Source organism: Protopterus annectens, chromosome 4.part0 (genome assembly GCF_019279795.1).
Source record: "Protopterus annectens isolate FY-2018-M chromosome 4.part0, PAN1.0, whole genome shotgun sequence".
Classification (NCBI taxonomy): Eukaryota; Metazoa; Chordata; order Ceratodontiformes; family Protopteridae; genus Protopterus; species Protopterus annectens.
This window is the reverse complement of record NC_056733.1, coordinates 1,090,440,784-1,090,464,589: the sequence shown is the minus strand read 5'-3', so window position 1 is coordinate 1,090,464,589 and position 23,806 is coordinate 1,090,440,784. Positions and strand designations below refer to the sequence as shown.

Genomic DNA, 23,806 nt, shown 5'->3' with positions numbered 1-23,806 from the left:
GGTATTTGGTATGTACCTCTCAAGACATCTGCAACAACTGGAAAGGCCGCATAAATGCCTTACTAAAAGAATCAAAGGCCTAAAGCAGATGCCCTATGCTGACCACCTTAAAAAACTCCAGCTATACTCTGTCACATATCGTCTACTCCGAGGCGATCTCTGCTTAACATACAAGGCCATGTCAAACCCAGAGCTGTTGGACATGCTACACTTAAAGAAATCCCAATCCCACAGAGCCGCAAGCTCCAGGGATCTAAACCTTGTCATCACAATAAACAAAACATGCTGGAGGGATAGGTTCCTGACCCAGAGACTCCCCAGACTGGAATAGACTGCCCATACATGTCAAGCAGAGCACCTCTCTGGTCCTCTTCAAAGAAAACCTTGATGATTGAATGGGAGAAAGGAAATTCACCCCAGGGATCATGTCAGTCGCCCTGCTAGACAGGGGTCCAGCGAAGTAAATAGTGTGGGAAGAAATAGCCAGGGAATTGGTATGGCTAGGCTTGTATAGGCCCCTAGGGCCAATAGCCTAGTACCAACCTATGAACCTATGAATGCATCTCTTTGATATCTGAAATTAATTTTAACATCACTAATTGCACACATTACAATTTGTTGTTAGTTATAATATACATTATAATTATTTAGTTAAACTGGTAGTTAATTTCACTAATCTTACAAGGTCATATCTATAAATGGGCTCTAGGTTCCCAGTCCACCTTACATAAAATAAATATCAACCTAGTGTTTCAGTGGCTAATATTTCTGTTTTACATTTTATTATATACTTTTTCACAGATTAAACTGCACACTTGTTCAAATAACACAAGAAGCATTTTGAGTTAACCAGATTAGGGAGAGCAATAAACCTTTGTTTTATTGGTCCAGAAAGCTTTAGAGCTATAGTAAAGGTTGTATTTTGAAACATCTATAAACTATTAGCATTTTCATGCAGATTGATGTAGCTAGCTGAATTTTTGGAATGTATATATCAGGGCTGGTAAAGTGTTTAACTCATTAAAAATGTATGTAATTTCTGATTGCTTAAAATATCATTTTCAGAATTACTCATATCACAGAACTGATGCATTCATGAACAGTTTTATGCATGAAACTTTGAAAGGAAATTACAATAAACACTATACAATAATCAGGTCTATAAACAATTGGTGACTAATGGCACAGGGAAATACCAATATAGTAAGAATGGAGTAGTAAGTTATAAGGACAGGTCAGAATATAATTAACTATACAATGACTTGACCATCAAACATGGCAATAACTGTCAACAACTGACAAAGTAGACAGCATTTGTCTGGAAACTGCAAGCTAATTCTGAAGCATGCGTCACTTCAACAGTGAATAGCAGGGCTGGCAATTACGACAACTAAGCAAATTCATCTGAGATGGATAACCTAAAAGTAAAGATAATACAACATGAGAAAGTTTATCAGCGATAACAATGGTACATATAAAAGTTTACGAAGGACAAGTACATTTCTCAGAGATAACAATAGTACGTGCAAAAGTTTAGAAAGAATAAACTGTCCAGAAGGATTAAAAAAGGGCAGCAAGTCAAAACAACCAGGCTTTATTACAGGAAGTGTAAAAGTAAGGGAGAGACATAGCCAGTCAAAAGGAAATTAGATGGCAGCTCCAGAGCTGAATGGTTTTATGTAAAGAAATGAATGGCATTTATGGAGGCTTAGTGCTATGGATGGAGCACATACCAGGTAAGGGATGCATATTTTACTGTGTCACTGAGCAGAGAAATGAGCGCAGCAAGGAAAAGATGTGCTACATGCAAGACAGGAAGCAATACACAAGACTAGCGATGATTTATTTATTCATAGGCATTTATCAGGAAAGTTTGACTGGGCACAGGTGCCCTTTTTCAGCAGAGACCACAGGAGAAAAGCTCCAAGGTATCATATTTAATAGAATCAATATTTATAATAGCAAATTTTATAATGAGGTTTCAGTGAATACATAGCAAAATAGTTAGTATAATAACATTTTTATTGATATTCACAAACATTACATTTACAAGCCTTGTATGGAATGTTTTCTGATAGGAGAGTGGTGTATCAGAGAGGTAGGAGTAATTTAAGTAATACAATAGAGTGAAGTATTAGAGGAGATGCATTTGAGTGTTAGAGACGTACTGGTGGAATATTAATTTGGCTGTGCTAATTAGTTATTAGAAGGGGATAAGCAGGTTTAGTCAGTTAGTGCTTTAAAGGGATGTATAAGAAAGGTATGAAGGGTGTTAGAGAGCAAGGTTGCAGTTGAGGAGCAGGGATAAAGCCAGGAGGCAGAGAGGAAGTCTTTCAGAAAAAGTTTGAAAAATGATGGTGTGTGATAGACCTGATTGATATAGGGATTTTATTCCAAGTTCTAGCTACACTGTTGGAATAGAGACTGACCCCAGCAGCCCTTTGTGGCTTGTGATGGTAAGCAGTTGTTTATTACTTGACCTAAGGTGATGATTTGGAAGATAGCATTGGAGTACAGGTCTAACTGCAGAGCAGAGGGATGGGACATGGATAATTTTATAGGTTAAGGTGAACTGAGTAGAAGCTAGGGGGTGTGAAAGCTCAAGCCAGTTAAGTGTTTTTTAGTGCTAAACAGTGTCAGGTCTGGTAAGGTCTATTGCAAGGAAATCTGCCAACTTTGTTATAGCACTGTTCAAGTTTTGAATTAAGTGAGGTTTGTTGGTTAGTCATGATAGGGGCTCCACATACAAGAGAGGGCAAGAGGTAAGTGCTAGCTAGAGGTACCATGGCAGTGTCTGTAAGGAATTTCTTTACTTTCTGTAAGGTGCCTAGTTTTTGAGGGGGTTTCTTGAAGCTGTTGCGTAAATCGAATTTAAGATTGTTGTTGACTGCCATGCCAAGTAGTTTGTATGTGGGCTAACTTCAATCATGGTGTTATTTAAGGAAGTAATTTTAAAGTTTTTTTTTTATGGAAATGGGATTTTGGAAAGAAGGAGTAGTAATTTAGATTTCGGGGGATTTAGTAATAGGGGATTTTCCTATAGCCAACTTTCAACAGAGTTAAAGACTTCTTGAGTAATTCTCTGAAGATGCATTAGGTTGTCAGAAATGCATATTAGACTAGAATCATCAGTGCATTGTATGATGGAAGCTTGCTAAGAATATTTATATAAATTGTTAGTGAATATATTAAATATTAGAGGGCTGAGAATGGAGCCCTATGGCACTCCAGTATTGACAGGAAGGAAGGGTATCTATCGGATAAATAGCTGTTAAACCATAATAGTGTGGGTTCTGATAGCCCAAGGGAAGACAGATGGTAGATAAATATTTGATAAGAGACTACATCAAAGGCTTTATAGAGATCAAGGAATACAGAGGAAACAAGTTTACCCTTCATCTCTGGCTAGTATCTGTGAAAGTTAATAAGACCGTGGCAGTGCTAAGGATGGGTCTAAAACCATGCTGTGTGGGAGTCAGGAGCTTTTCCTGAAGAATATGTTGAAAAAGTTGTTTGTGAATGTGCTTCTCCAGAATTATTGACAAAGGGGATGATATGGTAATAGGTCTGAAATTGATTATACCACATGAGATTCCTCCTTTATGAAGGGAGATGATGAAGAATTTTTTTCCATAGGGAAGGAAGAGTCTGAATTCTTGATAGATCTGTTACACAGAAGAGGCACAGGATAGACTATGGCACTAGCACTAGCTTGAGGTATTCTGCTGGGAGATTATCTTCTGAAGAACAGAGTTTCAGTTTAAGAAGTAGCATTTTAATGTAGGTGGTTGAGATGGAATTTAGGGTGAAATAGGGGTTGTTTGCTGTCTGAGGACAGGGCATGTCAGGATTGTTGGGGGGAAATCTTTAGTAAGGGCTTTAATGCTTTCTATAAAATGTGTGTTAAAATGAGCAGCTGTTTTGGAGGGAGTATTATTAGGAGTAGGAGTAAGAGTAGTAGATATTCCAGGGTGGAGTATATTATTAATAGAAGACTAGACTTTCTACAGTTGGAAGACTGATGTAGTAAGGGGTTACTAAGGCAGATTTTTTTTGTCTGCAATAATCTGTATTTTAGTAAGGTTATGTAGTCCTTTAAAGTGTTATAGGTTTCAGGGAGATCTATATTTTAGCCATTTTGTAAGTCCTGTCTCTTTCATACATTAGGTGCCTGCTTTAAGTGGATTACCAAGGAGTATGGCTATTCTTTACTCATTTTGTTTGAGTTGGAGCCAGACTATTGAGGGTTTTCAGGAAAAGTGAGTGAAATTTGTGTGCAGCTTCATCAAATGGAATATTTTTCAGGATAGACCAGTTAAAGGAGCTTAGAAATCTGTTAAATGTAACAGATTTAAAGTTAGTGAGGTTACGGGATGCTCTACATAAAGTAAATCAGACAGGGTGCCACTGGAGACATACTCAGTGGAATCAGACATCAATATCCAGTAGAGAACTGAGCCACTGTTTATGGGATAGTTATAATGTGTGGGGGAGGCAATGAGTTGAGTCAATCCAAACAGGTTTAGGCTAGTTGATGGATATTTTGTGGAGGTTATCTGCCAACTGAAATTAATGTTATCTAGTATTATCTTTTCATCAGAAATTATATGTGAGATCCAGTTTAGGATGTTTTACTGGGTTGTAGCATTATTACCTGGGGGAATGCATATTACTATAATACATAGTTGCTTATGGTTGTTTAATTTAAGATGGGAGATGAGGAATTCAGTGTTATGGAATTTGGGAATAGGTTTATTGCAGGTTAGCATTTCAATATATTCAAGGTATAGGAAAGCTGCTCCACCAGCCTTTTTTTTTTTTGGAGTTCTATCAGCCTTGATGATATAACCAGAGAGTGATATTTAAGAGCCATGAATGTGGAGTTTTAACCATGATTCAGTTACTGCAAGAATATCTAGTATATTATGGGAAATCCAAGCATGGAGTTCTAAAATGTTATTATAGATGCAATCACTATTTAAGGAAATTAATTTAAGCTGTTTCGGTGAGTTTGAGATAGGTGTGGGTGAGTTTTGATGGTTTTGGTAATGGTAGTGTGATCCCTGTTTTGGAAGGAGATGGATGGGTTGAGTAGTAGTGGGGGTTGGCTTGAGATGAGTTTTGGAGGCTACTGGAGAGTCACGATGGGAGAAGGTACCAGAGTTGGGATGAATATCCCCCTCAGAATGGTAAGAGAGAGAGAGAGAAAAATGTATGTGTTTGATAAGCTTGTTTTGGTTTAACTGTAGCAGTTAGTTTTAATTTCATGTGGTAGGTGTAAATGTTTAGCATTCTGAATTTTAAGTAAAGACTGGATGAGTCTTTGTATATACTGGAAGTGATTAGTGATGAGCTGTGGTGATTTGAATGGTTAGAGGTGCAACACATCGTAAGAGAAGTGTACAAGATTGAGTGATGTATGGTAACTTGTAAGCTGATAAAACAGGAACACTAAGGTTGCAGTAAAATGTAAGAGAAGCAGGGTATGTAACTTTGTAGAGAGATGTATCAAAGAAAGAGGAGGTAGAACACTGGATATGAATATAGGACAAGTAGGAAAAGACAGCTAAGTGAGGTGGATGGAGTAAGTTGTGATCACTGTGGTTAGTAAATATAAGAGAGGAAAGAAACAAAGTTCTGAAATGCAGACTGATGGTTTAAGAACTGTGTGTGTATTCTTGTGTCGAGGGCATGTCTATATTTATAAGTATGCCTTTAAGAGGGGTGGGAAGTACGTGGAGTTCTGTGTGGAGAACAGGTCCTATAAATGTAATGCCATGTGGAGTGGCTGGGGAATTGGGGATGGGAAGGGAGCATAGTGGGAAACAGCTCCAACACCAACAGAAGGATGTTGGCACTATCAATAGTTGTGATTATAATATACCTATACAGGCTTCTGCTGTTACAAGCATTCATCCTTCTAAACTGCTCTGCAAAAAAAATTATACTAACCCACTAACTTGACTAAAATGCTTGATATACTTTAATTAAATCCATTCAACAGCCAAGGATGATCAAACCATTGTTTATGCTTTCTAACTCCCTCCCCCAATAAATCTGCTTAATTTATTTTGATATGTGCTAATAATAAAAATTTACCATTTTGGAATTTTTGGCATGGTGAAGGCTTTATTACACCCTTCTGGTTCAACATATAACCCAATGACTACAAATACTATGAATTAACAATGCATTAGTATGCATTTAACCAAGACCAATGAATCTCCAGTTAAAGAGGAAACGCCCACAGTTCATCAATTACTTTTTAGTGTGTCATTTCCTCCCATTCAACCCATAATATCTGCTACTGAAACATAATTATTGAACTTTATGCCATATTCCTGTAGTATACCACATTATTCCATTGGGTCATTACAGTCTACAATAAGAAGATTCACATTCAAACACAGTATAAAAAAGGAACATACTTATAAGTGCAGTTCCACTTCACTGTGATATGCATACCCTCTTTGATTCTTCAACTTGTTTGAAGAGCCTCTGGCAGTCAACAATCATGTTAGTTCAAAGATATCTATTTAAATAACAATGCTTATAAAAAAAAACTGAACAACTTAGAGAAACCACCAATGACAAATAAAGTGGAATATATTAGAAGACTAGAAAGAAAATCGCCCACACTCCAAAATTGATCTAACCCAAATCTCTTCAACTTTCCTGTTTCTAATTTGTGAATTTAATTTTCCCCACTATAGCTCTTTGGGCTACAAATATTACTTCTGCAACACTGCTCTCTCATTTAACTTCAGTGAAGTAAGCAACACTGTACGAAAACTGGAAAATATTTCAAAAATAATTTAATTACACTTTATTACATACCTCTGCTTCATTTTTTTCACTTCCACCAGTACCGCATCCAGGTGCAATGATGGCATTGTTCCCCAAGGGTTCTAATTGTGAGTTCCTTAAGAATACTTTTCTGCTAGGTGATACTTGTCCCAAGAAAGTCGTGTAATTATATCCATGTAACAGAGTTCCAGTCTCAACGATCTGCATAAGGTTATTTTGCAATGTACAATCAGATGGTCCTGGAATTTTTAATTTGTAGCTTTCAAGTTCCTCAAGACAACAACCAAGAGGACAGTAACATGTACCTGAGTTAAGGGTTCTGCAACATGATATTGTAGTAAATATAATCAATAACCCCAGAAATAAAAATGAAATAGCCACTATTATAATGATTAAAACCAGATTCACACTGGATACTTTTTCGTTGCTTTCGGTAGGTTCTTTAAAATCTGGAAGCACCTGTGGAAAATTGTCATAAAGTAATAATCCGATGGTCACTGTGGCAGATCGCATAGGTGTTCCATTGTCCTTCACTTCTACAACCAGTTTTTGTCTGCTGTTATCTTTGGCACTTATTGTGCGAACGATCCTTATTTCACCGGTCTGCTTATCGATATCAAAAAGGCTAACGTCAGTGGAATGTAATAACTGGTAGGACAGCCAAGCATTCTGACCAGAATCTTCATCCACAGTTATTACCTTTGTTACCAAAAATCCAGCTTCTGCTGACCTTGGGATCATTTCTATGGGCACATTCCCAACTGATACTGGAGGATATAGGAATGTGGGGTTGTTGTCGTTTTCATCAATTACAATAACTAACAATTTGGCAGTACTATTTAAAGACGGGTTGCCTTGATCTTTTCCAATTATGGTTAGTTCGAGATTCTTAACCTTCTCGTAATCAAAAATAGTCCTAGCACTCACCAGACCATTCTCGGAATCAATTGATATGTAGCTAAAAACAGATACACCATGCATTTGATGTTCCACGATCGAGTAAGCAACTTTACAATTTTCTCCCAAATCTGGATCAATGGCTTTGACTCGGCATAGTCCTTCTCCTGGAGAATTATTTTCTGCAATGAAACATCGGTATGAAGCTTCAGTGAACTGTGGTGGAGTATCATTAACATCAGCAACCTCTACAAAAACAAATGTCTCAGAAGAGAGAGGAGGGATTCCAGAGTCCGTGGCAGTTATTGTAACATTATAAGAGGCCACTGATTCTCGATCTAATGGATTAGTGGTTTCAAGAATGTAATAATCCTCTACTGCTCTGAGGACAAAAGGACTATTATCAGAAATCCTGCAGGTCACATACGCATTTATACCAAAATCTCTGTCGGTTACGCTGATCAAACCGACCACCGTCCCCCTGGGTGCATTTTCACTGACAGACCCTTTAAAGGAAGTCAGTATGATATTGGGTTTATTGTTATTAACATCTACGATGTCTATCAGGACTTTGCTATGATCAGAGAGAGCAAATGGTCCTTTGTCCGTGGCTTGTACATAAAATTCGTATGTTGTTATCTCTTCAAATTCCATTTGAGTTTTTAATAGAATATCACCGGTTGTTGGATGTATTTCAAATAAGCCACGTATGTTGTCTGGGGTGTGGCTGCTAAATGAATACTCAAATGCTCCATTAGTACCTTCGTCCAAATCGGTAGCTCTAAGCTGGATTATTAATGTTCCTACAGCAGCGTCCTCCATTAGACTAGCTTGATAAACAGACTGATCAAATTTTGGAGAATTGTCATTGGCATCTAATATGTTAATGGTGATACTGACTGAGCCAGATCTCTCGGGCTGCCCACCATCAATTGCAGTTAATGATAACCGATGGACGGATTCGTGCTCCCTATCCAAATACTTTTCAAGGACAAGCTGCGGCAATTTATCATTTGAATGTTTAATGTCTAAGGAAAAATAACTACTGTGACTCAACCGGTAGGACTGTAACCCATTAGACCCTACATCTGAATCTCCAGCAGCCTGCAGTGTAAATTTTGTTCCCACAGGAACTGACTCCATAATATTTAAGTGCCAGTCATCAAAATGAAATGTAGGTGCGTTATCATTTACATCTTGTACCTCTAGTTTTATACTGTACAACTCTAAGGGATTGTCCATAACCAATTTCATATTAATATAACACGGAGTCTTAATGCCGCATATAGCTTCCCTGTCAATTCTTTCATTTACACATATGCTTCCATTCCCAAAAATTGTAAATAAAGATGGCTTACTGTCACCAGAAACAAGACGGAACCGGCGATCAGACATATTTGTTATCCGTAATCCAAAAGCATTTTCTATGTTGCCAACCAAAGTACCAGGCTGCAGTTCTTCTGGGACCGAGAACAGAATATCTCCCAGGCTTTGATCCATACAACAGGAAAGCCAGATGGAAAGAGGCAGAAGAACATATATTCCGGGGTTACTTTTTGCCAAACAATACATTTTTTTTTTCAAAACGACTGGGATGAATATCAATTTTCTATCAGTCCTCCAACATTTAATTATGCAAACGCTTTCTGACATTTACCCTTCAGTTGCTTTAAATTTGTGATTTTTTATTAAGTATGTATGTATGATTAAAGGCTAGTAACGAGCACACTACACAACGCCCTTTGCTGCAATGTAAGGTGCGATTTTTCCTGTAAGAGAATGGTTTGCCAATTGGGGGCAGACAGCGACGCTCAATGTCCAAACTATGAATTGCAAAGCTTGTTAGGTCCCCCCCCCCCATAATATTCGTTTAATTTTGTATACAGCGGTAGTAGAGGGGTAGGAATCAGTTTGATGCTTTCAGATTCTCCCCAACTATTATCCGCACTAGCAAGTTAGCAGAAGTTCTTCAGGGACGCTTGATACTTAGTCTTGTGACCGCGTCTTCCTAAGTTTCTTTTTTGTTTTCAAAAATTGATTTTAGGTGAGGATTTTTTTTTTAACTCCACACATCCCAGTAAAATTCACAGCTCAGAATGATGCCGATATGTTGGCTATGCATTTTCTGTGCATTGGAAATTCAAATTCTTAAATGTCTATATACACAGGGTAATTATTCTTAAGCCTACATATCAAGGAGATGTACCCCTATGTGAAATGAGGATCATGGCTCCTAGGAGGGGTGATCCTTTTATTTAATATAATATCATTTGAGGGTCAACTCCTTCTCTTTCATTTTTATTTCTCATAGTTGCTCTCTTATATTAGTTTGTTGCTCCTTCCTTTGCTATAAACTCTACCAAGCCTTGCACCCAGTCTTACCTTAGGGTTTTCTAAAATAGCTCTCTATACACTTTTAGCCTCTTCTCAGTTTCCCCATCAGTTCTTTTGAACTTCACTCCACCTTGGACAGATCTTCCCACTTTTGCAAACTCCATTTCTTATACTAGCCTAACTTCAACAATATCAAATTCCTATACTCTAGTTTCTCTCAACCCTCCTCCCACTGCAAACAAGCCAACATATCAAATCCAGCCTTCCAACTTACCACCATACCGTCTCCAGTACTGCTTTACCGGACCTCAGAGCACTCTGATATCCGACCACTAGATTCTAACTGTCCATCTCTTTCACTTTTATCTCCAAAATCTACCACCCCTTTCTTTCTGCAACTTAACAGCTTAGACAGTGTACTGTATCAATGGTGCAGGATACAAATCTGAAAAGCCTATTTCTTCAAAACTTCATCCAGTCAACTAATATAATTTTTCTCTCAACTATTCCCTATTTTATCTATATATGACCTTCATTCATCCTTCTCAAGTCCCTGTAAATTTCTACTACTTGCCATTTCCTCAAACTACTCTACACTTCTGAACTCTCATCTGTTAAGCTGCAACAACCTCTTACTGTCAAACTCTTCTCACTACCTTTCATTAATACTACTTTTTTGTCTTCACATCACAGCCATTCCTGTTATATATCCTAACAACATTTATTTAGCTCCTGCAAATTCTTAAAATCCAGGTGAACCCCAACTCTTAGTAGCTGATCTACATTTTTATAATCTCTCTTTCTCCACATACTCTGAACTTTATCCAATTTTCTTGTCTACTTTTTCATTTCCTTCACCTAGTTCTATTCTCCCAAATCCTCTCTCAGCACCCCTTCTTTTTCAGCTTATCAGTGCTTAGTGTTTAGTATCTTCCTCTGCTGCCCACAAATATGCCTTCTTTCTACAGACCACTTCATAACCACTGACATATCCTTTCCCCTTGTCCACCAAATTCCCCATAATATGAATACAATATATCTTTGGACATTTGGCATCCTCAGCCTTCTTTCTGTTGCTTCTACCTATTGGTAATCATTCACCTGCTTTCTGGAAACTGTCACTTTGAATCCACAGCACAATTAAACTAAATCTCTCTTTACTGCTTTCAGCCTGTTAACTCAAACATCAGGATCAAAGCATAAACTAATCTGACCATAAATCAAGGACATTGTTGAATATTAGGACTATTCAATTACAGTACTGATAAAATAACAGCATTTGTATAAACATGACATTTCTTCCGAAAAATACAAAGTCCTTATCTACAGTTTCTGATGCTGTTCATTTACTGCAAAAAGTCCTCTGTCCTGTCAAATTATCAGAAATTTAAGAAGGATGAAGCAGCATTTTAAACCAAAATAAGGAAGAGAGTGTAATGATTCTTAGTACTTTTAGAAAGACGCCTAAAGAATAATATGTTTAAGACTCATCTTATCGGAATTTTCTCTATGTGACTTTTTAACAGGTGACACCATAGCTTGCATGGGGTAAAGTAGATGACTTTTAAAGGTGCAAGCTGTTACTGAATGCAATTGCCATCATAGGGGATAATTTATTTATTTTATTTTTATTTTACATTTGTTTACCGGGATAGTCCGACTGGATATATGTCCATTTTCAGCAGAGGCCCTGAGAGAAAAGCTCCAATTAGACAAATTACAAAGATAACATTTAAAAAAATATAAAATATAAAAAAAGTATAAACACATTTACAACAAAGAATAAAAATCAAAGTGAGTATGTACAATGATTCGTGGTGTTCCCTGATAAGAATACACAATTCACATGGTCAGACACAAAGGCAGGAGACATTAGATAGCATACAGAGCTTGGTGAAATAGTTACCTGTTTGATATTTAGAGATTCTCCTTTCAGTATTTAACTTAATTAGGATTGGTACATGGGCAGAGCCAGTTCATTTTGAGATACTGTTTGAGATTATTTTTGAATAGACCTATGGAGGATTGTATGGTTATATGGTTTGGTAATGAATTCCAGGTTTTGCCAACCAAGTTGGCAAACAGGGATTCATCAGCAGCATTGTTAGCTTTGTGGGTTTGGACAAGTAGTTTGTTGGCTGATTGCAGGGATCTCAAGGTGCTATAGGGCTTAATGATATTTATGAGTGAGGGGGTATCCTCAGGGTGGTACAACATTTTGTGTGCTATTTGGAGTTGATTTAATTGAATTAGACTGGGCAGTTCTAGCCACTCTAGTTGTTTCAGGTTCTGGCAGTGGTGGGTTCTGTATGTGGAGCCAGTGGCGAATCTGGCAATATGGTTGTAGCTATGGGAGAGCTTACCTAATTCCGATCTGTTGAGGTTTGAGTACCGGCGAGGCATATAGTAGAGTAGAGAGTAGGTGTGACCGGGCGATTGCAGTCCTAGCCATTGGGGTTAAAAATGTTTTGTTTCTATACAGTGACCAAAGCTTCTTATTGATCGTCTGTATGGTTTTGTTGACCTGTAGGTCAAATTTAAGATTATTGTCTATGATAACCCCTAGAAGTTTAGTGTGTTGATCTGGGGAGATAGTGGTACCATTGTTTGATGTGACATAGAAAGACAGTGTGGCAGATTTGCTGGTGGGGGTGAAGAGTAGAAGTTTAGTTTTATTGGGGTTCAGCAGTAGGCATTGGTTGGTGAGTCAGTTCTCAATAGTGTTGAACGTATTTTGGGTTAGGGCTTGCAGTTCAGATGGGGAGGTAGCTGAGCAGATCAGAGTGGAATCATCTGCATATTGAATGCAGGTAGCTTTAGGGATAGCAGTATGAAGGATGCTGATAAAAAGAGAGAAGAGTAGTGGACCCAGTATGGAGCCTTGAGGGACACCAAGTGTGAGAGGTAGCTGGCTGGAGAGTTTGCCCTGCCATAATACTGCCTGTTGCCTACCAGTCAGGTAGGACTGGAACCACTGGATTGCGTGTTTATTGAGGAAAATAGATTTGAGAGAGATAATGAGAAGTTCATGGTTGACCATGTCGAAGGCTTTTGATAGGTCAAGAAAGAGGGCGGAGGATAGCCTATTGTTATTCCTATTTTGGTTTATGGTGTTAGTAAAGGAAAGAAGGGCGGAGGTCGTGCTGTGGTTTGGCCTGAAGCCATGCTGGGAGTTAGATAGTATGTTATTCTGTGTAAGGTATTGCATTAGTTGCCTGTGTACACATTTCTCCTTTATTTTGGCTGGGGGGAAAAGAATGGCAATGGGTCTATATTTGGATATGTCTGTAGAACTTCCACCTTTGTGAAGTGGGATGACATGGGATATTTTCCAGAGGGAGGGGATAGCACTTTTGGATAAGGTTCTGTTGACTAGGATAGATATGGGATATGCAATAGCATCTGTCACTATTTGTAAGTATTCTGCAGGGAGGAGGTCAGCAGTGAGGGCGGTAGGTTTTAGTTTTTTTTATAAGTGTTTTGATAAAACTAGTGGATACCGGTTGGAAGCTAAATTGAGGGTGATTGGTAAGGGGAGTGGTAACCGGGTTTAGTTTTGTGGGGGTTAATTGATTTGTTAGGGATTGTATTGTTTCAGTGAAAAAGTTATTATAAGCGGCTGCTATGGTCTCAGGAGAGCTATGGGTGTGGTTAGCTAGGGTTGGGTGGTAGAATGACCTGGATGTAGAAGTTGATTTAGGCCTGCCCAGAACTTTTGAGGGTGGTTTTGGTGTTTTTGTAAGAGATTGTGGTAAAAGCTTTTTTTGTCTAGTAAAACAGATTTTATAGTATCATTCCTGAGTACACTTGATAACAAAAGGAGATTAAGTGATATCAGTGGCAACTTCTTACATCAGAGTGTTTGTTTGTAATGTGCAGCAAGGCATTATAATACACTGGCTAAAGTGTTAATGATTTTCCTGAGCATTATCAATATCTGTCTGCCTATCTACCTACTGATTCAAAGAACCTGCATTTAATTAATGTGCATATACTAAATTCAATTTTCGGGAGACTGGTGGTCTCAGATAAACAGAGAGGCAGACAGAGCAGCTATCTATCTCTGTCTCAGACAAAATAATCACTATATAAAAAATCCTCTCTAGATAAACTCAAGGTACTACTCCTTAATGCTTTGAGTCTGAGCAAGAAACTGCACTCCCTGGAAACAATCTTCACTTTAGAAGATGCTGATGTCTGTGCAGTCACTGAGACATGGTTCAAAGGTGCAAAAAGCACCCTAGCCATGCAGGGCTACAATGCCTTCCATGCATTCAGACCACAAACTGAGCATGAAAGAACCAAAGGAGGAAGTGTATCCATCTTCATTAATGATAAGTACACCTTTAGACTGGTCAAATAGTATGACTCATGAGCTATTCCATGTCCAGTTAACTATAGGCAAAGTCCCCTACCACATCACAGCTAGCCATAGGTCCCCCATCATGAAACAGGAAAAGCATAGCATATACCTGGACTTACTGCAGTCACTTGGCATATAGCCCAACACCTTACCTCATGGGTGATTTTAATTATCCTACCATTGACTGGGAAACATACATGACCACAAACATACTGGTTCAGAGGTTCTTGGACTTGTCAATGTGTCAGTGCAAATGGTCTACAAGAACTAGTCAGCACACCCACAAGCCTCAAATGCCCTGGACACAGTACTCACTAACATGGGAGAGCACTGCACCCCCTCCCCCATATGATGTCCTCCCTGGTATGATAGGACCATAAATCAGTCTCATTCGATGTAATTATAAGATCAAATACCCCATCAAGCTCAAACATGCTTAGGATTTTTTTCAAAGATGAAATACCCCTCGGATGCAGATAACACAGACTCCTTTGCAGAGGTTTGCATCAATGCATTGTATAACCACTTAAGCAGTTCTATAGAATCAGCTGTACCTGACCAGATTAAAACCAGGTCTTGCCAAAAAAAACACAAACCACCCTGGTGGACCCCTAGTATAAACAGGCTATACAACAAGAGAAAGAAAGTAATGTCCAAGAACAAGATGAAACTGGCTCTGCAGAGGAAAAAAATCTTTCTCTAGCTTAACCAAACAAATTAGAAATCTTGTCAAATCCTCCAAAGCTAACTATGAAGCAAAAAATAGCCTTCCTAGCTAAGGATAATCAAAAGGCATTCTTCAACTACATCTGAAATCTAAAATGGAATACCCAGTTATGCGCTGAACTGGTTGTGGATGGCACCACCCACACTCAACTAGAGGTAATAGCCAAACTGCTAGTTGACAAATTTGGAGCAAACTTCATCCCCTTTCCCCTCCAATCATCACCCAAAGTGTACCTGCCACCTTTCCTTAGCCTATAATCTCAAGAGACCAGGTCATCTCAGTGCTCTCCAAGGCCAAAAACACAGCATGAATGGGACCAGACAACATCCCATGATGCCTTTTAAATACCTTAAAACGTACCATTGCAGGCCTGCTTGGATCCCTGTTTAACTACAGCCTATGAACTGGCTATGTTCTGGCAGAATGGAGGACAGCAACAGTAATCTCTCTGCAGAAAGTGGGACCATCAACCAACACAGGGAATTATAGGTCCGTAAGTTTGATTAGCCTCATCTGCAAGGCCATGGAAAAAATCATTATGGACCTTATTAACAGGATATAGGTAATCTCCAAACTCAGGACCTAGCCCAGTTCAAATTCGTTAAAGATAGATCATGCCTGTTAAATGTGGTTTTCTTCATTGAGAAAGTCACCAAGGCCCAGGACTGGGGAAATAGAATGCATACCACCTCTCTCGACTTAGCCAAGGCATTTGACACAATCCCCCACACAGGCATTACAGAGAAGTTCTCCCAATTGGGAATTAATTAAACTCTACATTACCAAATGGATAGACAACTGGCTCACTGACAGGATACATACTGTCAAAGTGGGTGACTTCACCTCTAGCAAAAGACCTGTAATCAGTGATGTACCACATTATGTGCTGGGCCCCTTACTGTTTAGAATTTATTTCTCAGAAGTCCAGGCAAACTTGGATGGCCTGTGGCTGACCAAGTTTGCTGATGATTGCAAATTGGGAGCAATCATTGAGCCTCACAATGCTGTTATTATATTGCAAACAATGTTAATGCAGACAAATGACTGGTGCCAAAGCCAGAGAGTAATGCTAAATACAAACAAAATGCATTATTATTCCTTTTGGGAAAGCCAGCATCCCTGCTAATTACATTATAGATAGCACCCCCCAGTGTAGACCCAGTGGCACATGATCCTGGGTACTCAGGCTGATAGCAATCTGAACTTTGACCACCATGTATCTACAGGAGTAATGAAATATTTCTGTGTAGCACATCTTATAAGTAAAGGCATGACATCTAGATCTGAGGATGTTATAATTCCATTATACATGGCCCTCATCAGACCAGCAACTGATTACAATGCTCCCTTTTGCAAGTACCTCACCAGACACCTGCAACAACTGGAGAGACCACAGAGGTTTTTCACCAAGCAATTACAGGGTGCACAAAACAAGTTTTACATGGAAAGAGTGAAAGCCCTGTCACTGTATTCTGTCTCCTACAAGTTGCCAAGGGTTGACCTGTGACTGATTTACAGGACAGTCTCTGACCTAGCCCTGAAGGAAATGCTACACAATCATAAATCAAACTCATGAAGGTCACTCACTCCAGGCATCTAACTAGCCTCTGAAATAAACAGGTCATGCTGGAGAGAGAGAGAGAGAGAGAGAGAGAGATACATCTCCCAGAGACTGCTACTTCTCTGGAACAAACTTCCAATTCACGTGAAACAGAGCCCCTCCCTGACCCTCTTAAAATGCAACCAAGATCAATGGATGGGTGACGGCAAAGTCACTCCCAGGGTGGTGCCCATGTCCCTCCTGGACAGAAGAAGTCGGTATAAACTACCATACGCCCTTACCGCTAGGCTTGTAATGGGTCTAGGGCCATTAGCCTAGTAATCTTCTATGATCCTATGAATGATACAAACAAAATAACTAATGGTAAATAAAATTTATGGGGCTGTTGGGTGTTTGTGGTACAATAAATGAAATAATTGTACTATCTGGTAAGTACTAGATATTTCATTACTCTCTGCAGAACTATTTCTCTGTATATATACATGTACAGACATAAACACTATATATATAGTTGCAATATGCTTTGTTGTCAGATGCATGTGTTACTGACTGAGTTTATTGCCCTCATTTGTTACTGAAATTCCTGCTTGTCATGTGCAAAAGATTTTGAACACTGGATTGTTCATAGGTTCATAGGTTCATAGGTAGGTACTAGGCTATCAGCCCTGGGGCCTATACAAGCCCAGCCAGAAAGGTACCCTGGCTTTTGCCACCCAAGAAAATTATTTTCTTGTGCCACTGTCGAGCAGAGCCACAGAGGTGATCCCTGGGGTGAATTTCCTATTTCCCATCCAATCATCAAGATTTTTCTTGAAGAGTGCTAATGAGGAGCTTAGTTTGATATAGATAGGTAGTTTATTCCAGAGTATGGGAAGTCTCTGGGACAGGAATCTATCCCTCCGGCATGTTCTGTTTATTGTGGTGACAAGGTTTAGGTCTCTAGAGCATGTAGCTTGGAGGGATTGAGATTTCTTTAAGTGGAGCATGTCCAACAGCTTTGGGTTCAACATAGCTTTGTATGTTAGGCAGAGATCACCTCTGAGTAGACAATATGCAACGGAATAAAGCTGGAGTTTTTTGAGATGGTCTGCATAGGGCATCTGTTTGAGGCCGGTAATCCTCTTTGTGAGGTATTTCTGTGGCCTTTCCAGTTGTTGTCGATGTCTTGTGAGGTACATACCAATTATCTATTATTTATGTGGTTTGTGTGCTGTGCTAGCATGATAAGTGATTTTTTTTCTTTTTTATTATACCAAAAAGTGTTCAGATGTTCTGAAAGTTTCAGCATTAGGTGTGGGAATTTGTGTGAGAGTATTTGTGGGTTAGAGTTAAAATAAGGGCTTTGTGAGGTCATAAGTGTAGTGGTGTGTGTGTATATGTGAAGGTTATGGAGTACGTGTGAGACTATTTCTGGCTTAACGTTAGAGTAAGGGCTACATAAGCTGATAGTTTTATAATTTTGTGTGTGTGTGTGTGTGTGTGTGTGTGTGTGTGTGTGTGTGTGTGTGTGTGTGTGTGTGTGTATGTGTGGACCCTGCCACGTATAATTGTAGTCTTGCCTGAGATACAAGAGCCCTATAAGATATTTTAGAACAGTAGCAAGTCAATTACATGCAGAATTAACTGATATACATCAAACAGCATACGGTACTGAGCAGCCAAATTGCAGAGTGCTAGAATAATCCTAACAAAGTTTCTGCAGGCTTTTAATATAGTGACCTACTTAGCAGAAATGTCATCATGGATTACAGAACAAATGTGCATTATCATATAGAAGGGTCTGATAAGTGAACTGGAACAAACTGGAAGCAAAGCTCTCTCCACCCAAGATTGTGCTAGACAGTCAAGAGGAGAAGGTTAACACCCGCACTACACTTCAAGCAACACATAGCCCTTCTAAACTTACACCACCAACACCCACACATAGCAACACTAAATCTACATATGCGGAGGCCCTTAACTGTAACCTGCCCAAGCAACAAGGACCTTCGAAGCTGAAACGCAAACATACACCAAGTACAACCAAAGTGTCACATAGCTCACAACACCAGTGTGCCACCCAGCAACAGACATTAGGGCAAGACACCGTAAATAGCACTTTGGTCATAGGTGACTCTATAGTCAGGCACACTGATGTCCCACTCACCAGGCTGAACAAGGAGAAAATTACAGTGTGCTGCCTGTCGGGTGCCAGGATCCGCCACATAACTCATGCACTCAAGTCACTCCACAACAAGCACAAATATAACTCTGTCATTGTCCATGTTGGAGCGAATGACTTGAGACGTACCTCCCTGGACTACATGAAAAGAGACATGGAAGAGCTCTCAGATCATGTGGCCCAGGCAGGTATGACCCTAGCCCTGAGTAGCATCCTGCCTTTGCCCAGAATGATACCACAGTATAAGGACAAAATGATTGACTTAAACAATTGGCTAAGCTTCTGGTGTTATTCAAAGAGGATCCAGTATATGTCTGCCTGGGACACCATGACTGACAGACCATGATGCTTTGCCAGAGAAGGTCTGTACCTGTTGCCCCTGGGATTCAGGTAACTGTCTAAGGCTCTTGCCACCCATATAGTGCTTTTTTTAAGCAAAGTTCAAAGGATAAAACCACCACCATAACAGGTGCAAGCATGCAAAATCTGAAGGTAATGCTACTCAATGCTAGAAGTCTAAACCTCAAAATACACTCTCGAGGCACTCCTAAAAATGGAGAACATCGATATCTCTGCAGTAACTGAGACCTGGTTCAAGGCTCCAGAGAGCACCCCTGCAATACCAGGCTACAACTCTTACCACACTTTTCAGCCACCAAAGCAGGATCGAAACACTAAAGGTGGAAGAGTCCATATTCACCAAGGATACTCACACCACCAGGTTAGTTGCCCAACACAATGCATCTGAAATTCTCCAGGTGCAACTAACACTAGGTAAGATTGCAATCCAAATTGTAACTTGCTACAGATCCCCCACCATGCTCCAAGATTCTCACTACACCTTTCTAAACATACTGGAAAATATTAATATACAACCAAACACCCAAATAGTGGGTGATTTCAACTACCCTGCCATTAACTGGGAAAACTATTCGTATACCAACACCTTTGCCCAACGGTTCTTGGAATTCATACATTCCAATGCCCTGGATCAACTAATCCATAGTCCCATCAGGGGCTCCAATATCCTAGACCTGGTCATTACCAACATGGGAAATCGATGCTCCACATCTATGGTCACCCCTTTGTTGGTCAGGTCAGACCATAAGCTAATCACCTTTAGCATCCACATCCCACCCCCACCCCCCAGTAAGGAAACCTCCATAAAAAACTTCTCCAAAGTCAACTTCATGCTACTCAAGTCAGAAGTTACAAACTTCATGACACCCATGCAGACGGGAACTGAAAGTTCGACTGCTGAGTCCTACACTAAGGCACGGCACGAGCACATACACTTATGCATCAATCGTGCCATCCCAAATAGAACCAAGATGCTCTCCTCCAAAAAAAGGAAGCCAATCTGGTGGTCCCCTGCCATAAACAAACTTTACAACAAAAGGAAGAAACTGTTGCAGAAAAGAGGAAAATCCCAGGATGCAAAAAACTCCCTTACCAGCCTCAGTAAGAAGCTGAGATCCCTCATAAAATTCTCTAAAGCTAGTTACGAAACTAAAATTTCCAAAGATTCCAAAGACAACCACAAGGCATTCTATAACTATGTCAGGCATCTAAATGGCAATGCTCAGATCTGCTATGAGCTACAACAGAATGACATTAAATATACTGATCCTAAGGATATTGCCAATATCCTGGCAGATCGATTCAGTGCCAACTTCACCCCCCTCTCACCCCCTAAATGGCCCACCTCAATACCGGAAGATTGCCAAATTCTGGTAATAATGGCCACACAGGTAAAAAAATGCACTCTCCAAAGCTAAGAATATAGCATCCATGGAACCAGATGACATCCCGGGCTGTGTACTACATTACTACAAAATGAACTGGCACCTCACCTAAGTGTCATGTTTAATCATACCCTCACCTCAGGCTTCGTGCCCACTGAGTGGTGCACAGCTACAGTTATCCCACTCCACAGGGGGGGGATCCAGCTTGGATCCTGGGAACTACCGCCCCATCAGTCTGACGAGCCTGATCTGCAAGGCCATGGAACGTATTATCATGGAACTTATAAACAAAGACATTGGCAACCTTAAAACATTGGACCCCACCCAGTTTGGGTTTGTGAAGGGCCAATCTTGTCTCCTGAACCTTACTGACTTCTTCAAATCAGTCTCCAGGGCCGTGGACGAGGGTAAGGCAGTCCACACAGCCTATTTGGACCTCACCAAGGCCTTTGGCACCATCCCCCACTCTGGAATCATAGATAAACTTACTAAGCTGGGAATTAATCCCTACATCACTCAATGGATTGCCAACTGGCTTACTGACAGAACCCACAATGTAAAAGTACCTGACTCCAAATCCAGCTCCAGACAAGTGACAGGTGGAGTACCTCAGGGTTCAGTCCTGGGACCTCTCTTGTTTGGCATCTACTTCTCTGAAGTACAGGCCAACACTAAGGGACTCTTGGCTAACAAAGTTCGCAGATGACTACAAACTGGGAGCCATTACTGAATCCCCAAATGATGTGGATACTCTACAAAAGGGCCTTACAGAAACAGATGCTTGGTGCCAGAGCCATGGGCTCAAGCTCAATGCCAAGAAATGTATATTTATCCCCTTTGGGAAAAAACATGTACCCATGAATTACCACATAGGTGGCAGTACACTAAACACCGAAAGTGTGATAAGAGACTTAGGGACACAGGTGGACAGTGGTCTCACCTTCAATAACCACATCGCCACAACAGTCAGGAAATCCTTCTATGTGGCAAACCTCATTACTAAGGGCTTTTCATCCAGAAAAAAAGGAGGTCCTTGTCCCACTGTACTCATTCCTCATTAGACCCATTATAGAATACAATGCCCCATTTGGTATGTACCTCTCAAGACATCTGCAACAACTGGAAAGGTAGCAGAAATACTGCACTAAAAGAATCACAGGCCTAAAGCAGATGCCCTATGCTGACCGCCTTAAAAAAACTTCAGCTATACTCTGTCACATATCGTCTACTCCGAGGCGATCTCTGCTTAACATACAAGGCCATGTCAAACCCAGAGCTGTTGGACATGCTACACTTAAAGAAATCCCAATCCCTCAGAGCCACACGGTCCAGGGATCTAAACCTTGTCATCACAATAAACAAAACATGCTGGAGGGATAGGTTCCTGAGTCAGAGACTCCCCAGACTCTGGAATAGACTGCCCATACATGTCAAGCAGAGCACCTCTTTGGCGCTCTTCAAAAGGAACCTTGATGATTGGATGGGAGAAAGCAAATTCACCCCGGGGATCATGTCAGTCGCCCTACGAGACAGGGGTTCAGGGAAGTAAATAGTGTGGGAAGAAATAGCCAGGGAATTGTTATGGCTAGGCTTGTATAGGCCCTAGGGCTGATAGCCTAGTACTAACCTATGAACCTATGAACCTGAGGAGTGAAGCAAGAATACAGGGTATCCAGTAAGGGGCTGCTGGAATGCTTCAAAACATGATATTTCTGATTTTTATAGTACTTAGTTAAATTTATAATATGATTTGCTTACAATTTCTGTCTTATTAGGATTACAAATACAAATGACACATAAAATCTGTTCAACTGCAATTAAAGCCACAACTGGCATCATGAACAGGAATAGTAAAGTGAAGTGAATACTGTTACTGTGTAGGGATTAAGTGAATTTGCAGGAGCTGCATTTTAGGAATGCTTTACAATGAGATCTGATGGATATAGATGAATGAAATATTCTTATTTGGAGTGGGAGTTGGTTCCAGGAGTCTGATAGGAAGATGCTGTGGACAGAATGGGCAGAACTGTTAATTCACTATTTGATTTTTTGTTAACTACAAAGACATGATTTGATGTTCTTGGGTTTCTACTTGGTCTATACAAGAATAGCAACAAGACAAGGTCAAGAAAGGAGTGACTAAGCATTAGCTTGTAGGTAAAGGTGGACTGCTTATTTTTCATTCTGTTACCATATGTGATGCAATATAGAACATTTGGGATATTACAGCTCAGGGGGTGAAAAGACTTATTTGCTTCAAATCTGTGTGTTTTTGTAGTTTTCAGATGGTTCTTTTGAGAGGTCATTTTCAGATTTCCCAAGGTTGGACCTAAAGAATCTTGTTAAATATAACATAGGCTACTGTCAATTATAACTCCTAGGCACTTTCAGTAGTAAACAGTTTAAATATAGCCTGTTACTGATTTTAGAGTTAAGCTATAGTGACCAAATAGTAGTAGTATTTTTTTTCATTTAGACCCCCTTACTGTGTTCAAGACAGTTCAACAGTTTTTTAATATTTGATTGTATTATTAAAACACTGTCCACTCTGAACAATAAGTCATCTTCATGTATATGCTGAATTAATGTAGTGCATTCAGTGTGTGATGCCTATCATCACGGAAGACTGTAAATAACAGTAATACTAACATGGAACCCTGGAACACTCCAATATTGGTGGTAAATCTACTTTAGACTGCATTTTCCACCGTTCTGCTATAGCCAAGATCTTGTAGTCTTTGGGGAAATCCAGGAACAGAACAGCTGTAAGACGTCTTGTGTCACAAGTGCTTGCTATGTGTTGCAACAGTTTTAATGGGATCGTTTGTGTGAGCATCTATATCTCAAGACATGCTTGATTGTTAATCAGTACATTATCCAAGAAAAAAATATATTAGCTGTTTGTAAACTATATGCTTCATAATTTTTTATATGGAGCCTAGAATGCAAAGAGGTCTGGAGTTTTCCATTTTACAGCTCTTCCTTTGAATAAAACTATATGCCTGAACTGGTTTCATACAATAGGGAACAGTCTTCTTCCAAGGTTTGTTTAATGTAATTGGGGGCACATTTTTTTAAGAATGTTGGGTGAAGAGCTTTAGTTGAAGTACAGTCACTACCTTTTATTTTGTCAGTATTTCATACAGCAGTAAAAGTGGTTGCTTGGAATTTGAATGTTGGATGTTCTGAGATGGAGCTGCTGATGCTATAA

General features: G+C 39.7%; 1 protein-coding gene across 1 annotated transcript; it reads right to left on the bottom strand.

The window, feature by feature from the left end:
* Window positions 1–6,819: 6,819 nt before the first annotated feature.
* LOC122800410 (protocadherin alpha-C2-like) lies at window positions 6,820–9,394 on the bottom strand. Its single transcript, XM_044069859.1, has one exon. The coding sequence runs from the start codon at window positions 9,355–9,357 to the stop codon at window positions 6,820–6,822; it is 2,538 nt and encodes an 845-aa protein (XP_043925794.1). The 5' UTR covers window positions 9,358–9,394.
* Window positions 9,395–23,806: the final 14,412 nt, after the last annotated feature.